The sequence below is a fragment of the Mobula birostris genome, chromosome 1, assembly GCF_030028105.1.
Source record: "Mobula birostris isolate sMobBir1 chromosome 1, sMobBir1.hap1, whole genome shotgun sequence".
Taxonomy (NCBI): Eukaryota; Metazoa; Chordata; class Chondrichthyes; order Myliobatiformes; family Myliobatidae; genus Mobula; species Mobula birostris.
This window is the reverse complement of record NC_092370.1, coordinates 108,628,974-108,650,459: the sequence shown is the minus strand read 5'-3', so window position 1 is coordinate 108,650,459 and position 21,486 is coordinate 108,628,974. Positions and strand designations below refer to the sequence as shown.

The following is a 21,486-nucleotide window of genomic DNA, read 5'->3' as shown; positions in this document are numbered from 1 at the left end:
ACACTGCTATAATGGTTTACCTACTGATGTCTTCATGATGAAATAGTCACACAGGATAAAGGAATCCACTAATTCAGACCTTTTCAAAATACTTACTGCTGTGGTTCTTATGTGTACATTCTTGGGGCAGTGTACTTATTCTGGAATCGGTTCAACAATGTTGTAATCATTCTGGCTTTCAGCAGAGCTGGAAGATAACAGTCAGTGCATTTTCTGTTACTGACTCATCTAAACAATCACAGTTTATATTCCATTTTCTATCCGTTTGAACTTCTCAGTTGGATTTGCACATCTTTCAAAGTATTTGAGACTTAGGAACTCCCTTTCCTCTTTTTTTTCCATGGCAGCTGACCAGTCAATATTATTTTATGCAATGTCAAAGCATTCCATTGTTACCTTTATCAGTTGACTCTGACTAACTTCACACTAAGGGTGTGGTCTACTTCAGAATATTATTTAGCATTGACTTTTATTTTGAAGAGCTACCAAAGCCCTTTCTTAGTTTTACAAATGATTTCTGATGGGGGGAAAAAGATGGATAAAGTATTTTATCTTTATTTTGGAACATACAGATACATCAGTATTGACCACTGACTCCTTTAAAAGATAGACCTCATTTGCTTCACTTTTCTCTGATGAAAAACATCAGGGATTCATGGATTGTGTTTTATTACAGAGTTAAAGCTAATTGCTTGCTTACAATATTCTCCTGTAAAGTCACAGAGAGTTATAGTTCAGGATATTTGGCAATGCACCCATTTTGACTCTTTAAAAGCCCCCCATCCAAACTTGTTTATTCATTATGGTTGGTTACCTGATAATTCACTTTCAAAATTCTTTATCAATTCAGCTGTTCCAGATTCTGACAACTGTGAGTAAAAAAAAACTTAACATGCCTTTTAATGTTAGAAAATGTTCCACAGAGTATAATCAGACAAAAGTTAACACTGAGCCAATGTCGTGAGTCATAGGGAATTAAAACAGACCATTTGGCACATTGAGTCCATATTGGCCAGAGGGCACATGTCCAAATCAATCCCATTTTTTTTTAGAATTGAATACCTAAACAATTCAAGTGCTCATCTAGACACATTTTCAATGCTTCCACCACCCTCATTCTCTGGGTGAATGAAGTCCTCTCCTCCTCAGATCCCCTCTAAATCCCTTGCCCACAACCTATATCCTCTGGTTTTATCAGCCTATGGGGATAAACATCTTGCAGTCAGTAACTCATTCATGACCCCTCTTAACTTCCTCTGCTCCAGGAAAAACAGACTTAGCTACTCCAAACTCTAACGTAGAACCATTCGCTCCAATCTATAAAACCAACCTAACCTCTCCACAAGATATTAGGTGACTGACAAAAGCTTCGACAAGATTTAGGATGTAGACAACTTTAAAAACTCAAGAGAATGGGGTGAGGAATGGGGTTAGAATGTGGTAAGGTAGCCTGTCAGGAGAACTCTGGAACTGTCACGTTGCTGCCTACTTACCATATTTAAATTTAGTTGTAAGCATAAACTTTCCCAGTACAACACACCGTGGTGAGTCTTTTTGGTTTTATCATTACTAATAAATGCTTCTTCAGATAAACTATCTTGCCATTACCAGAAAACTTCCTTGATTGAAAGCTCCTTCCACAGTATTTCCCATCTCTGCCTTTGTTGATGCATCCGTGAATTTCTCTGATTTGACTATTCCATTGCTGCTGTGGTCGGCCTTCCATTTTCCCCAATATACAGTGGCGCTAGAAAGTTCATGAACCCTGTAGAATTTTCCCTATTTCTGCATAAATATAACCTAAAATGTGATCAGAACTTCATATAGGTCCTAAAACTAGATAAAGAGAACCCAATTAAATAGACAACACAAAAACATAATGCTTGTTTATTTATTTATTAAGAAAAGTTATCCAAAATTACATGTATTTGATGGAGAAAGTATGTGAACCTCTGGGGTAATGCTTTCTACAAAAGCTACTTGGAGTCAGATGTTTCAGTCAGTGAGATGAGATTGGAGGTGTGGGTTGTAGAGGTGCCCTGCCCTATAAAAAACACACACACAAAGTTACGTTACTGACAGAGCCTGCGCTTCTCAAGAAAGATCTGTTTATGTGCACCATGTCTCGATCAAAACAACTTTCAGAGGACTTTAGAAGAAGAATTATAGAGATGCATGAAGCTGGGAAAGGCTACAAAAGCATTTTTAAAGACCTGAGTGTTCATCAGTCCACAGTGAAAGAAATTGTCTACAAATGGAGGAAATTCAGTACTATTGCTACTCTCCCTAAGCGTGGGCATCCTGCAAAGATCACACTAAGAGTACAATGTGCAATGCTGAAGGTGGTGAGAAAGAGCCCAAGAGTAACAGCACAAGACCTGCAGAAATCTCTAGAACTTGCGAAGGTCTCTGTTCATGTGTCCACTATAAGAAAAGCACTGTACAAGAATGGTGTTTGTGGAAGGACACCACAGAGGAAACTACTGGGTCTCTAAAAAACACATTGCTGTATGTCTCAAGTTTGCAAAAGATCATCGGGATGTTCTACAATGCCTCTAGGACAGTATTCTGTGGACAGATGAGACAAAAGTTGAACTTTTTGGCAGAAATGCACGTTGCTATGTTTAGAGGGAAAAGGGCACTGCACAGCAACACCAAAACCTCATCCCAACTGTGAATCATAGTGGAAGGAGCATCATGGTTTGGGGCTACTTGCTGCCTCAGGGTCTGGACAATTTGTAATCGTTCAGGGAACAATAAATTCAAAATTATATCAAGACATTTTACAGGAGAATGTCAGGGTAGTGGTCCATCACCTGAAGCTTAATAGAAATTGGATAATGCAACAAGGCAATGATCCAAAAGATTAGTAAATCAACAACAGAATGGTAAAAAAGAACAAAAAGTGTTTTGGAATGGCCATGTCAAGGTCTTGATATAATCCCATAGAAAAGTTGAGAAAGGACCTGAAGCAAGCAGTTCATGCAATAAAGCCCGACATCTCAGAGCTGAAACAGTTTTGTGAGGAGGAATGGCCTAAAATTCCTCCCAGCTGATGTGCAGGACCGATCAACAGTTACCAGAAACACTTGGTTGAAGTTATTGCTGTACAAGGGGATCACACCAGTTACTGAAACCAGAGGTTCACTCATACTCTTTCCAACAAATGCATGTATTACTGGATCATTTTTCTCAAAAATAAATTAACAAGCATAATGTTTTTATGTTGTTTATTTAATTGGGATATCTTTATCTAGTTTTAGGACTTAAATAATGATCTGATCACATTTTAGGTCATACTTATGCAGAAATGGAGAAAATTCTACAGGGTTCACAAACTTTCTAGCACCACTGTCACTTAAACACAACCAAAATCTGCTGTAAATCAGCACAAATAAATGACAAGCAACACACATCAATGTTGCTGGTGGACGCAGCAGGCCAGGCAGCATCTCTAGGAAGAGGTGCAGTCGACGTTTCAGGCCGAGACCCTTCATCAGGACTAACTGAAGGAAGAGTGAGTAAGGGATTTGAAAGTTGGAGGGGGAGGGGGAGATCAAAAAACAAATAAATGATGCTGAATAAACTTGAGGATTATCAAATCAATGCACAGGGATGTAGAATGATAAGTGACAGGCTTTGTAAATAAAAAGAATCCAGTTGGAGTTCCAGTTTATATATAAAGAAGCCAGCCAAGTAAAATGTTTTGGAAGTCCAGCATTGCTGTGCTTTAAGTTATAGATTCATTTTCAAATTCTCTAAACTTTCATAAGCAGTACCTGAAAAATCTACACATTACTGTTTTTACCAACAGACCTTTTCACCACTACCATTCATTATTTTCACATCCATGACCTTGATTCAGTTTCTGTTGTTCGGTTTCTATTAATAATTTCTTATGTTTTGCAGAAGGAGGTGAGGATCAAATTTGAGCATGAGGGAGAAAAAAGGCAAGTTTTATTTCTTAGATCATTTCACAATGAAATCTTTCTACTTCATTCAATATTATTGACTGGATATTCGGATGCAGGAATTATTGGTTTCAACTTGTGATTCCTTACATATTTTTTCTAATTAATATGATTTTACAAACTTTCATCCACAAACAAAATAACTTGCTTTAAAGATTAGCGTTACCCAGAAGGCATACTGATTCGTGATATGAATTAGAGATCTCAACCTGAGTGAACATAGCTGCTATTGAAGCCAATCGAGATGGGGATGGCTGAATACATCTAGTTTTGCGAACTGTTCACTAAATAAAGATACAAAGAAAGAAGTGCATTGACCTAAGCTTTAAACATTTGCTCATAATAGTAAGAATGTTTACTTGTTGAGACTATTGCAGAAACTAGCAGGAAAAGTGAAGCAGAAGAGTAGAGGTCATTAAAATTGTTTTAGATTCCTTAAAGAATGCGAAGTTCCTGCTTTTTTAAGAGATTAATGTGGATTGTAATAATTTATGTAATTGGTATTTTTTTAAAGGGTCATGCAGTTCTCCAGACCAGTAAAGTTAAAAGACATCCTTCAAAAGGTCAAGGATGCCTTTGGGCAGCAAATGGAGTTACACTTAATTAACAACGAGGTATGTTTTTCAAATGCTGTGCATGCTTTATTTGCTAATGATTAGCTTTTTGTATATTATCCATTCAGTCATTGTTACAGCCTTCTCACAGATCACCAACGATATTTTAGAATAATTGGAGCAATTGCCAACAAACTCTCACTCAATGTCAGCAAGACCAAGGAGCTGATTATTGACTTTAGGAGGAGGAAATGAAGGTACATGAACCAGTCTTCATCAGGAGATCGAGGTGGGGAGGATCAGCAACTTTAAATTCCTTGGTGTTATCTTTTCAGGGGATCTGACCTGGGCCAAGAACATAAATACTATTACAAAGAAAGCATAGGACCGCCTCTACTTAGAAGATTGCAAAATTTTGGAATGACATCTAAAACTTTGACTAACTTCAATATATGTGTGGTGGAGATTATATTGACTGGTTGCATCACAGCCTGATTTGGATCACCACTGCCCTCGAACAGAAATCATACAAAATGTGGATACAGCCCAATCCATCATGAGTAAAGCCCTTCCCACCTTAAGCACACCTACCAGGAAGCACTGTCACAGGAAAGCAGCTTCCAGGCCATGGACCATTCTCACTGATGCTGCTATCAGGAAGTGGGTACTGCAGCTTCAGGACCCACACCACCACTTTCAGGAACAGTTATTTCCTCTCACCCATCATGCTCTTGGTTCAGAAAGGATAATTTCACTTGTGCTATCACTTAACATTCGCAACTTTTGAACTCACTTTCAAGGACTCTTCATCTCATGTTCTCATATATATATATGTTTTCCTGTTGTATTTGCACAGTTTGTTATCTTTTGCACATCAGTTGTTTTTCTGTCCTGTCGGGTGAGGTCTTTCATTGATTCTGTTGTTGTCACGGTCCGGTCCACTGACTCCTTGTTTCTGTTGATTTCCTTTTCCCCGTGCTTTTCCTGGTTCCTTGATTGAGGCATCTGATCCTCATTCGAACCGGCAGCATAAAAACTCCGGCTTACTTCTACTCGCTGCTGGTTCGTCACCATAGCCAGTGCAGCTGTGCTCGTCCTGGAGCCGCCGAGAATCGTGGACTCTAAGTTGCTTTGGTGCCTGTGGCTGCTTAGTGAACTCAGTCATTTTCGTGTCCAGCTGAGTTGCCGGCCGTTTTGCCGCTACTCCGAGCTAAGATGCGAATTCTGTTGTTTTCATGTTCGGCTGAGATTTGCTGGCCGATTGTCACCACTTCGAGCCGCCAAGAATAAGGGACCGTTTTCATGAGCTTCCCCGTGTCTAGATACAAATGATCTGTCATGGTTTGGTTTCTGTCGTCTCGTATCTAGCTCAGTAGGTGGCCGTTTGCCGCTACTCGAATGGATTGTCGTCGTTTTGTCGTTCCGAGTCCAAGTCCCAAGGCTCAGAGTCCCGACCCCGAATCCCAAGGTTCCGAGTCCTGAGTCAAGTTCTGAGTCCAAGTCATGTCCAAATCCGTCTCTGTGCCTGTGCCCTGCACTTGGTCCACCTCCAGTCACTCCGTGTAACAGTTGTATTTCTTGGAGTTACTGTGAATGGCAACAAGTAAGTGAATCTCAGGTTTGTATATAGTGACATATGTATTTGGTAATAAATTTACTTTGAACTTTGAGTTAGCTAGTGACTACTCCATTCCTATGGTCTTTCTGCTTAATTCAGCGGTCCCCAACCACCGGGCCGCAGACCGGTGCCGGGCCACAAAGCATGTGCTACCAGACCGCAAGGAAACAATATGATTTGGCGATAGGAGTCAGCTGCACTTTTCCTCATTCCCTGTCACGCCCACTGTTGAACTTTAACGCACGTGAGGTCATTACGCACGCGTCATCCATGTCAGCGCGGGAAAAAGATCAACTCCTCGAACTTGTAAATGATGGCGGGCTTTAAAGTATGTTTGACATAACATCTTTGCCAGCATTCTGGATTAAAGTCAAGGCTAAATATCCTGAGATGGCCATGAAAGCACTGAAAACGTTGCTTTTATTTCCAACATATCTCTGCAATGAATGTAATGAAAAGTAAATTACAGAATAGACTGGACTTACGGAACTCCCTTCGAGATTCGCTGTCTCCCATCATCCCTCGATGGCACCGTCTTGTTGCAGGGAAACAAGCCCAGGGCTCCCACTGATTCAGCGATATTGGTGTGCTGCAATGATTTTATATGTTCATACGGAGAAAATATGTGCTGTGTGTTTAATATCCAAACGTTACTTAAAATGTTATGATGCTGTTGACTTACTTATATAACCATATAATAATTACAGCACGGAAACAGGCCATCTCTGCCCTTCTAGTCTGTGCCGGACGCTATTCTCACCTAGTCCCACCGACCTGCACTCAGCCCATAACCCTCCGTTCCTTTCCTGTCCATATACCTATCCAATTTTTCTTTAAATGATAATATCGAATCTGCTTCTGCCACTTCTACTGGAAGTTCGTTCAACACTTACTTGAAGCTCCCCGTCCTCCCCTGATAATTGACTTATCACAATTCGTTAGATAAACCCTTTTAGAAACGAAATTGAGTGTATTAGCCACTTATCACCTATATTCCGGTCGTGATTAACACCTCCCCCCCACCGCCCCAGAACAGAATCGCTGAAAACGATTTGTAGAAGGAGGGGGTTTAAAAAAAAGTTGGTAGGTCACGCATGTGCACTGGTGCCCGCGCAAGGCTTCATGGTCATTGTAGTCTTTCTTGGGGTAAACTCAATGTATTTGATTGCTACTCATGTCCGTTGGCAACCCTACCCCCCCCCCCCAGTTGGCCAGTCCGCAAGAATGGTTGGGGACCCCTGGCTTAATTGACCTAGTCAACTACGTTCTGTCTCCCATTTTTGCCATGTAATTTTTTGTATGACAGTTCCAGTGAAATAGAAATGAGTGGGAATGAAATCAACTGTAGCAGAGGCAAGAAAGATAAACAAAACACAGTGAAAGCAGTCCCCTTGGCTTAACGTAATTGTACCAGACATTCAGCACCCAGCTGCATTATCCCATGAGAGAAAGAGAGAAGGCTGGTAACATGAAAGTGAAGAAGAGAATAGAATCATTGTGAAGGATAAGGGAAGAAGCTGCAAGCAATTAAATGAGCTTCAATGAAGGAATAATTAATGGATAGAATTATGAATTATCAAATTGTTGCCTGGGAATCTAGAGTGACATTGCGAATGTGAGGAGAACTGGTATGTGACCAAAGACACAAATTTCTACAGATGTACCATGGAGAGCATTCTCATTGGTTGCATCACCATGTGGTATGGAGCCACCATTGCACAAGATAAAAGAAAAAGCATCAGTGTTGTAAACTCAGGCAGCTCCATCATGGCCACTGGCCTCCCCAGCATCCAGGACACATTCAAAAGGCGGCATTCATCATTACAGACCCTCATCACCCAGAACATGACCTCTTCTCATTGCTACCATCACGGAGGAGGGTACAGGAGCCTGAAGAGGTGCAGTCCATTTTTCAGGAACAGCTTTCCCTCTGCCATTAGATGTCTGAATGGACAACAAACCTATGGACAACACTACCTCAATATTTTCTCCTCTCATTTCGCACTAATTTAATTCAATTTTCTTTTTAATATGCATACCTATTGTAATTTATACTTATTATTATGTATTGCAGTGTATTGCTGCCGCAAAACAACAAATTTTATGACATTTGTTAGTGATATTAAACCTGAAGTATGCAGGCTTTATAAATAATAGATGGACTTCCAGTTTACGGAAGAAGAAATTTGATAAAATGCTCGGTAAATTAAGGCTGTAGGTTTCTCAGTTATGGATTAATTTGCATATCCTCTGAACTTTGTATGTGTTTATAAATTATTGAACAGCATCGGACTCCATTACGATGCCAGAATGAATTGGACAAAGCCATTGAGCACTTGGACCTAAACTCCAGTATAAAAACCTTAAGGATTTTGGTCATGCCTCGAAAGAACATTCATGTAAGTTAACCTTGTGCAATAAATGTTTTTAACCAGTTATTTTTCTTGAATAAAAACTGTTTAATTGAGTTATTTCATCTTATCTTAAAAAAAAGATCAGCTTGCAGTTGGTAAGATCACTCTAAGAATGTAGTCCTTTTCTGATACATGATTTGCAGGGTTAAACAAATTACACTCTTCAAATATTTATAATATTAAACTAAGCAATGTCTCCTGTTTCCGTTGATAATCCTGCTTTCCAGCACTATTCAACTCCTCTGAACCAGCACCCTGCATTTTTAAAAATTGATGCTAATCTATCTCCATTATCCTGTTAAGTCCGATAACTGTTCTTTACCGGTGCTCTGATTAGTAATTTCACAATAATTTTATGAGCGCTTTTCAGCACCCTGCAATGCAGGCTACATCCGATTTGATAATCCAGCTGCCTCTTAGTCAAGGTCAGTGATGTTGCAGTCAAAATTCAGTAACGGACCATGATTGTCCTCCTCATCCAGTTTAGTTTGCAACACCCAGCAATTCCTTCCAACCGGTGTTATTAACTGTGTCACTCCTACTGCTGCTCCATCTATTTCACTCTTGACAATCTCTAGTCACATTCAGTTTGACACTTATAATACAATCAGCAACAGTAGGTTAAAGAAATATTTGAAACAAGTATTTAGAAGTGGTTGGTAAGAAATTTTGATTATTAGTTTTTTTTTGACACTTTATGAAGCCTTAATCGAAAAAAAATCCTTGTACACGTTGGTGGGGTAACTTATGCCCCGTATTATGCAGGTGAGACAGCTAGGACAATGGAGTATAGGTTGATGAAGTCACCATTCTGGAGATTTATGATTCAACTCAGGCTTTTTCAAGAATGAAGGTGTATTGAAGAACCCATCTTCATTAGGATAAGGAAGCCCTTTTGACCAGCACTCCATACATCCCCATACACATTCACTCCATCCAGTACTAATGCATGAGGGGCATCTAAAAATTGTACTCTAGCATCTTGTCAAGGTTCTTCAACAGCGCCTCCTAAAGCATATCAGGAAAGACCAAAGAATTTGGCCCCTGGATAACTTGCATTTTCCCTTCCTTGTTGCACTCCATCATGACCTTGGAAATATACTAAATTCCTTCATTATCCCTGAAGCAAAACTGCAAAATTTCCAATAAGAGAACCTTCACTGATAGGATCACTCTGGCTCAAGAAGACATCTCAGTACCTCCACCTCAAGGATAGCCAGGTGGTTAGGTGGTGGATACAGCCTTTACATACCCTGGGAGAACATACAGTATGAAAAAGAATTGCATCATGAAGGGAACTAAGGAAATGATTTAATTTCTTTAATATCAAGATCTAAGACCTTGAAAAAAGATTTATAGTCATATAATCCTACAAACTGTGTTTCAGTGCTATTAAATTCGCAAAAGTAGAATATTGTTGCAGCGAAATCTTGATGTTTAAAAACATTGGTTGAAAACAAGAAAGTGTCTTTGGATTATTAATATTAGTGTGCTATTGTTAGTTTATCATGTCAGATATTTTTAAAAAAAACACTATTTCATTTCTCTGTACTTCTGGCAGATGAATTGTAAAACTGCAGAGAAATTGCCCGAGATTAGGATGTCCAAGTCGATGGGAGACTTGTTGGGGTCATTGTACAAAGGGAACGAGCGCCATCGGAAGCTGTCAACAGGTGAGACGTCCTGTACATCCACTATTGTTAAAATATCATTTGGTTTGTTGTGCTTATCTCGTGAATAATTGAAGGTCAAATATTGTTCCCAGCCACTTCCGCATTTCAGTCAGAGTGCAGGCTGTTTGCATCACAGCTTGGTATGTAAACACCAATGCCTTTGAAAGGAAAATCCTATAAAAGTAGTGGAAACAGCCCAGTAAAGCCCTCCCCACTATTGAACACATCTGCATGGAGCGCTGTTACAGGAAGGCTGCATTTATCATCAGGGATCCCCACCATCCAGGTCATGCTCACTTTTTCACCCCTGCCATCAGGAAGAATGTACAGGTGCCTCAGGACTCACACCAGCAGGTTCAGGAACAGTTATTATACCTAAACCTTCAGGCTCTTGAACCAGTAGGGATAACTTCACTCTCACTAACACTGAACTATTCCCATGACCTCAAGGACTTTTCATCTCATATTCGATATTTGTTGTTTATTTATTTATTATTGTGATTTATTTTTTATTTGCACAGTTCGCTGTCTTTTGCACACTGGCTGTTGCCCACCATGTTGGGTGCAGACTTTCCTTGGATTTACTGAGCATGTCTGCAAGAAAACAAATCTCAGGATTGTATGTGGTGACAGACATATACTTTGATAATAAATTTACTTTGAACTTTGAAGTGATGTAGATTGCTGTAATTTGCCTTAATAGTCCTGAGATAGGGAAAGGAAAATCAAGCCCCCTTGACTGTGAGTATTCATTGTCTTCTTACTCTCAGCTCTATTCACAAACCCAATCTGAAATTGCATAAGTGAATAAATAAACTCAGTGAGGCATTAAAAGCAATATTTAATTGTAAATTATAGCTGCAGGTCAGTGATAGGTGTGGTTATGCCTTTTTTTCTTAACTGTTGAAAATTTGGTATCTAAGAATTGAAAAATAGGAAATCATACTTATTTTCTCTGATGCAAAGCAATAGGTACTGGGTTGACCACAGTGTGTGTGCTTTCAGAAAACAGAACATTCTGGAAATACTCAGCTTCTCATCTACACAGAGAGAAACAGGTTTAACACAGCAGTTTGATGACTTTTCATTAAGTCTAAGAATGTTATTTACTTGGAAAGATGATGGAGAAAGTTTGGAAATTTACATTGTTGAATGGAAGCTTATTTTATGTTAGAGTCAATTTTAAATAAACCTACTTAGCCTTGAAGCATGTTTATGCCTGCAGCCAAAGGGAGATTTTTGTTATCAGAAGACTGACTCCAGTCCCGTCTTGTTAATCCTGGACTTCCTTCAATGTTGATAGCTCAGGCTGACTTCCTTTAGTAGTTCCCACAAAGGTTTTGAGTACGTCCATCAGTCTGTTCTCAGCTTTGACATTGAAATATATGCCTTTTGGTAAGTGCAATGTCATTTAATCCTTTACAGAAGCTACTTTACCCATTTCATGTTCAGAAAAAGAAATCCTTTTAAAATGAACCTATCTGTACATTTTTTGCTTTATGTAAGTGTAAAATAACTACAAATTATTTTTGACAGTTGGGAAAGGTTTTTGTGTATTTAATACTTTTCATGACATTGGGGCACAACATGCTTTGTGCTTGGTAAAGACCTGTCAAATGAATCCTTTTACGGAGAATTTCTATAACACTGAAATGCATTTAACCTGCTACAGCATCGGAAGAAAATAAATCAATTATGCACTTGACATCTTATGGTCTTATGTCTTATATATGCAGAGAGGACAATGAACACATTTGGAAACTATGTGGCTTCTATAAAAAGATCATTTAAGATTGCATTCTTCACTGCATAAAACCAATAAAATATTTGGAATAATTCTTACTTTATTTGTACACCTGAGATGTAGTTTGAGAATGAGAATGGGTATCTCATTCTAATATCTTGTTTCAGATAGTGTAGCACTTTCAACCCACTCATTACTCATCAAATCTGGGCCATGTGAAAAGGGCTCAGAACTTCTCTGAATTTTCTTTAATAACTTACATACAAGCTGGATTCTAGCAAATACTCTTGTTATGAAAAATTTCTAATTCCACAGATTTGAAGGAGGATTTTAAATTCATATTAAAAAAACATTTTTTACTGACAGAAGAAGGAAAGGCTGGGTATTTTAGTTGAGAAATACCTATGAAGTATTGAAAAATTCTCTTGGATTTGTAATACATGCCCATTTAAGTAGTTACTTTGCAAAAAAAGAACATTAGAAAAATTACTAACTATTGATCTAAAATAATTGGTTTTCTGAGGTGTCTTGAAGGAAATGAATGAAGACATATCAGTGAATATTGTCTTTGCAGTGTGATGACATCATTCCAAAGTAAATAGTTTCAGGACAAGGAAACATGAATACTAAACCAACCAGCAACAACACAAACACAAGGAAATCTGCAGATGCTGGAATTTCAAGCAACACACATCAAAGTTGCTGGTGAACGCAGCATGCCAGGCAGCATCTCTAGGAAGAGGTACAGTCGACGTTTCAGGCCGAGACCCTTCGTCAGGACTAACTGAAAGAAGAGCTAGTAAGAGATTTGAAAGAGGGAGGGCGAGGGGGAGATCCAAAATGATAAGAGAAGACAGGAGGAGAAGGGATGGAGCCAAGAGCTGGACAGCTGATTGGCAAAAGGGATATGAGAGGATCATGGGACAGGAGGCCTATGGAGAAAGAAAAAGGAGAGGGGGAAAAAACCAGAGGATGGGCAAGGGGTATAGTGAGGGGGACAGAGGGAGAAAAAGGAGAGAGAGAAAATATAAATAAATAATGGATGGAGTACGAGGGGGAGGTGGGGCATTAGCGGAAGTTTGAGAGATCAATGTTCATGCCATCAGGTTGAAGGCTACCCAGACGGAATATAAGGTGGTGTTCCTCCAACCTGGGTGTGGCTTCACTTTTACAGTAGAGGAGGCCGTGGATAGACATATCAGAATGCGAATGGGTCATGGAATTAAAATGTGTGGCCACTGGAAGATCCTGCTTGCTCTGGCAGACAGAGCGTAGGTGTTCAGCGAAACGATCTCCCAGTCTGCGTCGGGTCTCACCAATATATAGAAGGCCACATCGGGAGCACCGGACGCAGTATATCACCCTGCGGACTCACAGATGAAGTGTCACCTCACCTGGAAGGACTGTCTGGGGCCCTGAACCAGCAACCAGCAATGAATACATTTTGCAGCTATTTTAAGTGATTCCAGTGACCTGGCATTTCCTCCCTCGCTATCATTCAGGGCCCCAAACAGTCCTTCTAGGTGAGCTGACACTTCATCTGTGAGTCTGTTGGAGTCATCTACTATATCCGGTGCTTCCGGTGTGGCTTCCTATAGGTTGGTGAGACCTAATGTAGATTGGGAGAATGCTTCACCAAGCACTTCAGCTCCCTTCGCCGGAAAAACTGGGATCTCTCTTTCCCATTCCCATTCTGACATGTCAGTCCATGGCCTCCTTTACCATCGTGATGAGGCCACACTCAGTTTGGAGGAGCAACACCTTATATTCTATCAGGGATAGCCTCCAACCCGATGGCATGAACACTGATTTTTCGAACTTCTGGTAATGTCCTACCCCCCTCCCTTCACCATTTCCCATTCCCTTTTTCCTCTCTCATCTTTTCTCCTTACCTGCCCCTATCGCAAGCAAGAAAGGGTCTTGGTTCGAAACATCAACTGTACTCCTTTCTGTAGATGCAGCCTGGCCTGCTGAGTTCCTCCAGCATTGTGTGTATGTTGCTTGGGTTTCCAGCATCTGCAGATTTTCTCTTGTTTGTGGTTAGTTATCCTTCCTAGCAATATGCTCTGTAGCTCATTTCCTTAGTGTGGAAAAAAACGCTGCTGGTTGACCACCAATTTGGCTAAAAAACTACATTTGATATGTTATAGATTAAGATTATTAATTTTAATTGCAGAATTCTGGCACCAGAATAAATGGACATTCTTATCAATCTTATCGAACCCTTTAATTAATGTTAGCATTTAAATTGGCCCTAAATTTATCCACTAAATGCAGTACAAGTCAAATTTATACAACTCTTTATCATTTCACCCTTTATTCCCTGCTACTCTTCTCCCTCCTACCATCTGGAAAAAGGCACCGAAGCATTCGGGCTCTCACGACCAGACTATGTAACAGTTTCTTCCTCCAAGCCATCAGACTCCTCAATACCCAGAGCCTGGACTGACACCAACCTACTGCCCTCTACTGTGCCTATTGTCTTGTTTATTATTTATTATTATTTATTGTAGTGCCTACACTGTTTTGTGCACTTTATGCAGTTCTGGATAGGATTGTAGTCTAGTGTAGTTTTTGTGTTTTTTTCTTAAGTAGTTCAGTGTAGTTTTTGTATTGTTTCATGTAGCACCATGGTCTTGAAAATCGTTGTCTCATTTTTACTACATTCTGTACCAGCAGTTATGGTTGAAATGACAATAAAATGTGACATGACTTGTAAGTGACAGCTATGTCAATCCCACATGGGGATTTTTTCACATTTGTAGAGGTGGTTAAGATTTTTTTTTCTTCTAATTGCTGCAGGCTCCCTGCACACTGGCCGTAGTTCACCTCCACCTGGGAGTGTTCCTGATGGGCAGCAGCAATTTGCGCGTCAAGGATCTTATACCAGCATCCACAGCGAGGGAGAATTCATTCCGGAGACCTTGGAACAAAATGTAAGGGTAATTCTGTCCTGCAGCCTAAGCTCCAAAGTGCACAAAAGTTCTAGCCTGATACTGTAATGGTATTGGGTTTGCAAACCCTGAAGGCTCTAATCTCAAACAAAGATCTTAAGCCCTTTCAGATATCAATAGTCATGAATTATCTCACTAAAGGGGGATAATATTACATCTACTCAACCTTCAAAGACGTAGTTTACTTCCCTACTTATTCTCCACAGTGGATTTTAGCTGCCAATACCCGCTATTTGATCCATGGGTCCCTCCTTCCTACCAAGGAGGTAGAAAATCATAGAGGAGTACAGCACAGAAATAGGCCATTCAGCCTTTCAAGTCCATGTCAAAGCCACTTAAGCCACCTACTCCCATCAACCTGCACCGGCACCCCTACCATCCACGTACTCATCCAAACTTCTCTTAAATGTTGAAATTGAGCTTGCATGGCAGCTCATTCCCCACTCTCATGACCCACCAAGTGAAGAAATTTCCCCTCATGTTCCCCTTAACCTTACTTTTCACCTTTAACCCATGACCTCTGGTTGTAGTCTCACCCAACTTCAGTGGAAAAGCCAGCTTTCATTTACCATATCTATACCCCTCATAGTTTTGTATACCTCTATCAAATCTCCTCTCAATCTTCTACGTTCCAATGAATAAGGTTGTAACTAATTCAATCTTTCCTTATAACTTAAGTCTTCCAGACCTGGCACCATTCTTGTAAGTCTTCTCTGTACCCTTTCAACCTTATTTAATATTTCCTGTAGGTAGGTGACCAAAACTGCACACAATATTCCAAATTAGGCTTCACTAATATCTTATGCAACTTCAACATAACATCCCATCTCCTGTACTCGGTACTTTGACTTATGAAGGCCAATGTGCCAAAAGCTTTCTTAATGACCCTATCTGCATGTGAAACCACTTTCAATGAATTATGGACCTATATTCCCAGGATCCCTTTTATCTGTAGCACTCCTCGGTGTCCTGCCATTCACTGTGTAACCCTAGGCTGGTTCTATTGAAGTGTAAAACCTCACACTTGTCTGTATTACGTTCCATCTGCCATTTTTCCAGCTGATGCAGAGTCCTCTGCAAGCCATGATAGCTCTCATCAATGCCCACTACGCCACTAAACTTGGTGTCATCCACAAATTTGCTGATCCAATTAACCACATTATCATTCAGATCATTGACACAGATGACAAACAGCAAAAGACACGGCACCAGTCCCTGCAACACACCGCTAGTCACAGGCCTCCAGTCAGGTAGGCAACCGTCTACTACCACACTCTGACTTCTCCCACAAAGCAAATGTCGAAACTAATTTACTACCTCATCTCGAATGCCGAGTGACTGAACCTCCTTGACCAGCCTCCCAGTCGGGATTTTGTCAGATGCCTTACTGAAGTCCATGTAGGCAATATCCACTGCCTTGCCATCATCCACTTTCCTGGTAACTTCTTTGAAAAATTCTATAGAATTGGTTAGATATGACCTACTGTGCATGAAGACATGCTGACTTACATAATCAGCTTATAGTTCCCCAGGACATTTTTAGAGCCTTTCTTGAACAGTGGAACCTTCTTGACCAACCTCCCATGCGGTACCTTGTCAAATGCTTTACTGAAATCCATATAAGGCAACATCCACTGCCTTGCCTTCGACTTTCCATGGTAACTTCCTCGAAAAACTCTCTGATTGGTTAGACATGACCTACCGTACACAAAGTCATACTGACTATCCTCAATCAGTGCATGTCTATCCAAATACTTGTATATCCAGTCCCTTAGAATATCTTTCAGTAACTTTTCCACAACTGATGTCAGACGCACCGGCCTGTAATTTTCTGGTTTAAGTTTAGAACCAGCTTTAAACAGTGGAATAACATTGGCAATCCTCCATTCCTCTGGTACTTTACCCGTTGGTAAGGATGTTTTAAAAATCTCTGCTAGGACACCAGAAATTTCTGCACTTGCCTCCCATAGGGTCTGAGGGAACACCTTGTTAGACCCTGGAGATTTATGCACTTCGATTTGCCACAGGGTAGCAAACACTACCTTCCTCTGTAATTTGTACAGGGTCCATGAAGTTGATGACACTTTGCCTCTCTTCTACAGATTCTATATCATCCTTCTGAGTAAAGACAGATGCAAAGAATTTATTTAAGACCTCCCCCATCTATTTTAGCTCCACACGTTGATTACCTTTCTGATCTTCCAAAGGACCAGTTTTGTCCCTTGCCATCCTTTTACTCTTAACATATCTGTGGAATTCCTTTGGATTCTCCTTTACCTTGTCTGCTAGAGCAACACCATGCCTTCTTTTAGCTTCCAGGTTTCTTAAGTGCTCAAAAAAGTATTTCTAACATGTGCATTTACTTCCCAATTTAAAACTGTTTCTGAAACATAAAGCATTTCTGATATTCAAAGGATTTCCAAGCACAGGTACAATTCCTATAAGCTAAAAAAGCACACCATGATGTGATTGAGCAAGTCAACTGTTGCAAAAAACAAAGCTAGAGAAATGGATTCTATTCACCCCATCTTCCTATCATTCTTCATAAATGTTATTCAGCCACTCCTAATAAGCCTGAACTGCTCTCTCCATTCACAGTATACCTTTTTCAACCAGTTGGGTGACTTGACACACATATGATATTTCCCCTGATGTCCTTTCAGCACAAGTGGTCTAAAAGCATTTTGGAGACATAGTTCTTCAGCTACCTACCATTAATGCTGTAAAGCTAACTTCCTTGACCACATAAAAGCTTCCAGTTGTAAACACATAGCTACCGATGTGCTAAATAATAATATCTGTCAGTTCTGCAAGCAAACCTGAACCAAGCAATTTAAGAGTCAGCTTATCTGTTTGCAACAACCGGACTTTTGCAACAATTCAGTCTTGTACTGCATTTTGAGCAGTAACAAAGCAGGTGTAGTCAGCTAGACCTTGCTCCTCCCAGACAGAGCATGTACTATCTACAAAGCTGGTCTGCAGAGCTGGTCTTTAGGACAGTACTTGTTTTAACCTCAAGGTGCTTAGTGCTTGCAGTTCACATTTTTTTACAGATCAAAGACTAACTTCCCCTTATGACCAGAAGTCAAAGAACTGTTAGCTGGAAGTTTACTTGCATCTGTTTTTGATCTTACAACTGGCAAATATTGTGTTTAGAAAGTAAGAATAGCGAACAACCAAGAAGGAGAAAGAGGCCTTTGGCCATGAAATGAATATCCATCACACTGTTAATTGAACTAAGGGAGATCTCCCAGCGGCCACCGATTTTAATTCCACTTCCCATTCCCATGCCAATATGTCCATCCATGGCTCCTCCACTGTCAGGATAAGACCGCACCTAGGTTGGAGGAACAACATCTTATATTCCATTTGGGTGGCCTCCAACCTGATGGCATGAACATCGATTTCTCAAACTTCCAGTAATGCCTCCGCCCACTTCCCCTTCACCATTGCCCATCCTCTTACCCACTCTCATGTTACCTCCTTGCCCGCCCATCACTTCTCTCTGGTGCTTCCCCCTCCCCTTTTTTCTTTCTTCCATGGCCTTCTGTCTCTTTCACCAATCAACTTCCCAGCTCTTTGCTTCATCCTTCCCCCTCCAGGTTTCACCTATCACCTGGCGACTGTCTCTCTCTCTCTCTCTCTCCCCCTCTCCCTCCCCCTCTCCCTCCCCCCTCTCCCCTCTCCCTCTCCCTCCCCCTCCCCCTCTCCCTCTCCCTCTCCCTCTCCCTCTCCCTCTCCCCCTCCCCCTCCCCCTCCCCCTCCCCCTCCCCCTCCCTCTCCCCCTCCCCCTCTCCCCCTCCCTCTCCCCCTCCCCCTCTCCCCCCCTCCCCCTCTCCCCCTCTCCCCCTCTCCCCCTCTCCCCCTCTCCCCCTCTCCCCCTCCCTCTCTTTCTCTCTCTTCCCCTCCCTCTCCCCTCCCCCTCTCTCTTTCTCCCTCTCTCTCTCCTCCCCCTCCCCCAGCCTATCAAATCTACTCCTCAGCTTTTTATCTCCAGTCCTGGGGAAGGGTTTCGGCCTAAAACATCGACTGTACTTTTTTCCATAGATGCTGACTGGCCTACTGAGTTCCTCCAGCATTTTGTGTGTGTTGGAGGAATAGCATGATGGCGGTGTTTCTGAAATGGGCACAAAATTTCCATCAACAGACCTAACAGATTTAATGAGTTACTAAACATCGGGGTGACCCGTTGGGGCACCCTTTGAGAGAAGGGTAGTACAGTCTGATGTGACCAGAATGAACGTTAAATTTTCCTGAATGCTATTGGTATCACTTTGCTTTGGAAACTGAAGTAGAAAACCTCAGTTTATTAAAGAAGAACGACGCATAGCAAAGCAAATAAACCTCCTCCTCGTTTAACGAAGGACACTTTTGATTGCATCATTTCTGGTTTATCTGCCACCCTCGTGCCTCTCGTCATTCTGGAGACGTGCAGTCCTTTCATCCCCCATCTCTTCATCTCTTCTGCTGTTTGTTCTTTGTCTCTGATCCTGGAGATGTGCATTTCTCAGCTCCTTTGTCTCTTCCTCTCTCCTCCTTCTGTGCCTGTTTTTGTCATTCTGGAGATGTGCAGCCCTTTCATCCCCGTCTCTTCAACTCTTCTGGTTGTTGTTTGTCTCTGATCCTGGAGATATGTAATGCCTCTCCTCCTCTGTCTCTTCTTCTCTCATCGTTTTTTGTCCTGACTGTTTGATCCTGGAGTCATGCGGCCCTGGCCTCATCCGATTCTTGTTCTCTCTCTGTCCTTGCTGCTTCCCGATGACGTCTGGTGACATCTCTTGACCATGATGTCCCCCTTCCCTTTCTACACAGCATAACTAGGCTGACCTTTTTTTTTTAACCCTAGTGCTGGATAGAAGATACGTAGCACTAACATCAGAGGATGCTGATTATTCTTAATGATGTGGTTGGTGCTCTCCTAAATGGACGTGATATAGTCACCACTGTCCTTTGACTGCAGCAAAGGGTTTTATGGGTGTCTCAAAGCATGTCATTACAATAAGATTTAATTATCTCTTACTGATGGGTGGCAGTTAGATCTGTCCCAATCTTGCACATGCTGATGGTGATTAGCAGAATGTGGCCCCTCGAAGTAGAGCTGCCCTGCCCTTTTGCTCCGGTAGGTGTCGCTGCTGAGGCTGGCCATGCGCATGCGTCGGAGCTGTCGCGTCCCGATTTCCATGATGGCCAATCGGCTCTCGGGTGAAAGCCAGCCTGTTGATTTTTGGCGAATGAGTAATTTTATTAGAATATATAACCCTGGACTTTGCCTGCATTCTTTAAGTTAGCGCATTTTAATTCAATTCAGCCAAAAATAGTGCCGCTGTAATGCACTGTTTGCGCTAATTGGAGGTCACAAACAGACCGTCAGAGCATGGGAGTTTTAGTAGTATATAGATTAGTTGCCAATTACCATTTATTTTCTGCTACTTTCAATTATCTGACAAAATTATATAAACACAATGGAAGAGCACATGGAACTTGTTCTCTTACTTTCCTCACAATCAGGATCTTAAAAATTAGAGTGCTGCCTGAAGGCACGAGTCAGTGTGTCAATAGTCTTTCTGTATAAAACATGAGAGATGTGAGATAGGTCATTGGATCTCAGATGAAGAGTTTATTCAGAAGTTCCCAGAACTTCCATAATGTTCCTGGTGCGTGCCTAATATTCATTGCTTGGCAGGACTTGACAACTAATCAATCTATTCCAATTAGTAATTACATCAACCTCAATAAAATGGACTTACTGTGAAATATATCTGCAGAGTTGATTAATTAAAGATAAACATTGTTGTTTAATAGTAAATGAATAACCTGTGTTTATATTATCCCTTGAATCAACCTCCATGGAGAAATGACCTTCATCTTTCCAGATGATAAGAAATAAAACTTTTTCTTTAGTTGGTAAAGTAGCTTGCTGGTGTTTAGCTTCAAAAAGCAATAAGTGAGAATTAGTCCGAAAGAAATTAATCCTTGGCTTCATGCTGAGAGCACAACAAAGAAATTTATGTGCTTTTGTATTCTGCTGCTTTGAAATCAGTGAATTGATGGATGATCTTCTATCTCATTGTGTTCTACGAAGATACAATCTTTAGATTTCAATGTTATTCTTTTGTTTTGATGGTTTTCTGCAAGGTCAAAACTATTTTTGTTGACCTTATTGTACATTTGTTCCCATCAGCATTTGTTTAATCTGATATCACCGCTGGTTGTTTCTGAAGCGCACTGTTGTTTCTCATTGCAGGTGTTGGACCCCTTCAGTAGTGCTGAAGCATCACTTTCTGGAAGTTGTCAATCACTGGACAGATCGATAGACAGGTTGATACTTGTAGTTGTGGATTTGTGTTCATTTATTTTACAAATCTTATTAAGTGAATGTCTTTGCTTTCACTTTCTATTCCCTCTTGATCTGTGGCATGGTAAGAGGGTGTTGTAGGCTTCAGTATATTTCATTAATGACGCTAACTTAATTTTTACCTTTTCATTTAGTCATTTTTCAGGATCTGGGGGTTGCATTAAGGCCAGCATTTATTGTCCATTCCTAATTACCCTTGAGAA

The 21,486-nt window shown here is 40.8% G+C and overlaps 1 protein-coding gene across 2 annotated transcripts in view; it reads left to right on the top strand.

The window, feature by feature from the left end:
• map3k22 (mitogen-activated protein kinase kinase kinase 22) overlaps positions 1-21,486 on the top strand; it is a 111,813-nt gene that overhangs the window by 57,726 nt on the left and 32,601 nt on the right. For both annotated transcript variants that reach the window (XM_072259847.1, XM_072259838.1), the window contains exons 4-9: positions 3,910-3,950; positions 4,486-4,585; positions 8,429-8,542; positions 10,119-10,230; positions 14,777-14,910; positions 21,173-21,246. In XM_072259847.1, coding sequence (XP_072115948.1) covers positions 3,910-3,950; positions 4,486-4,585; positions 8,429-8,542; positions 10,119-10,230; positions 14,777-14,910; positions 21,173-21,246 — 575 coding nt within the window. The remainder of the gene's footprint in view (positions 1-3,909; positions 3,951-4,485; positions 4,586-8,428; positions 8,543-10,118; positions 10,231-14,776; positions 14,911-21,172; positions 21,247-21,486) is intronic.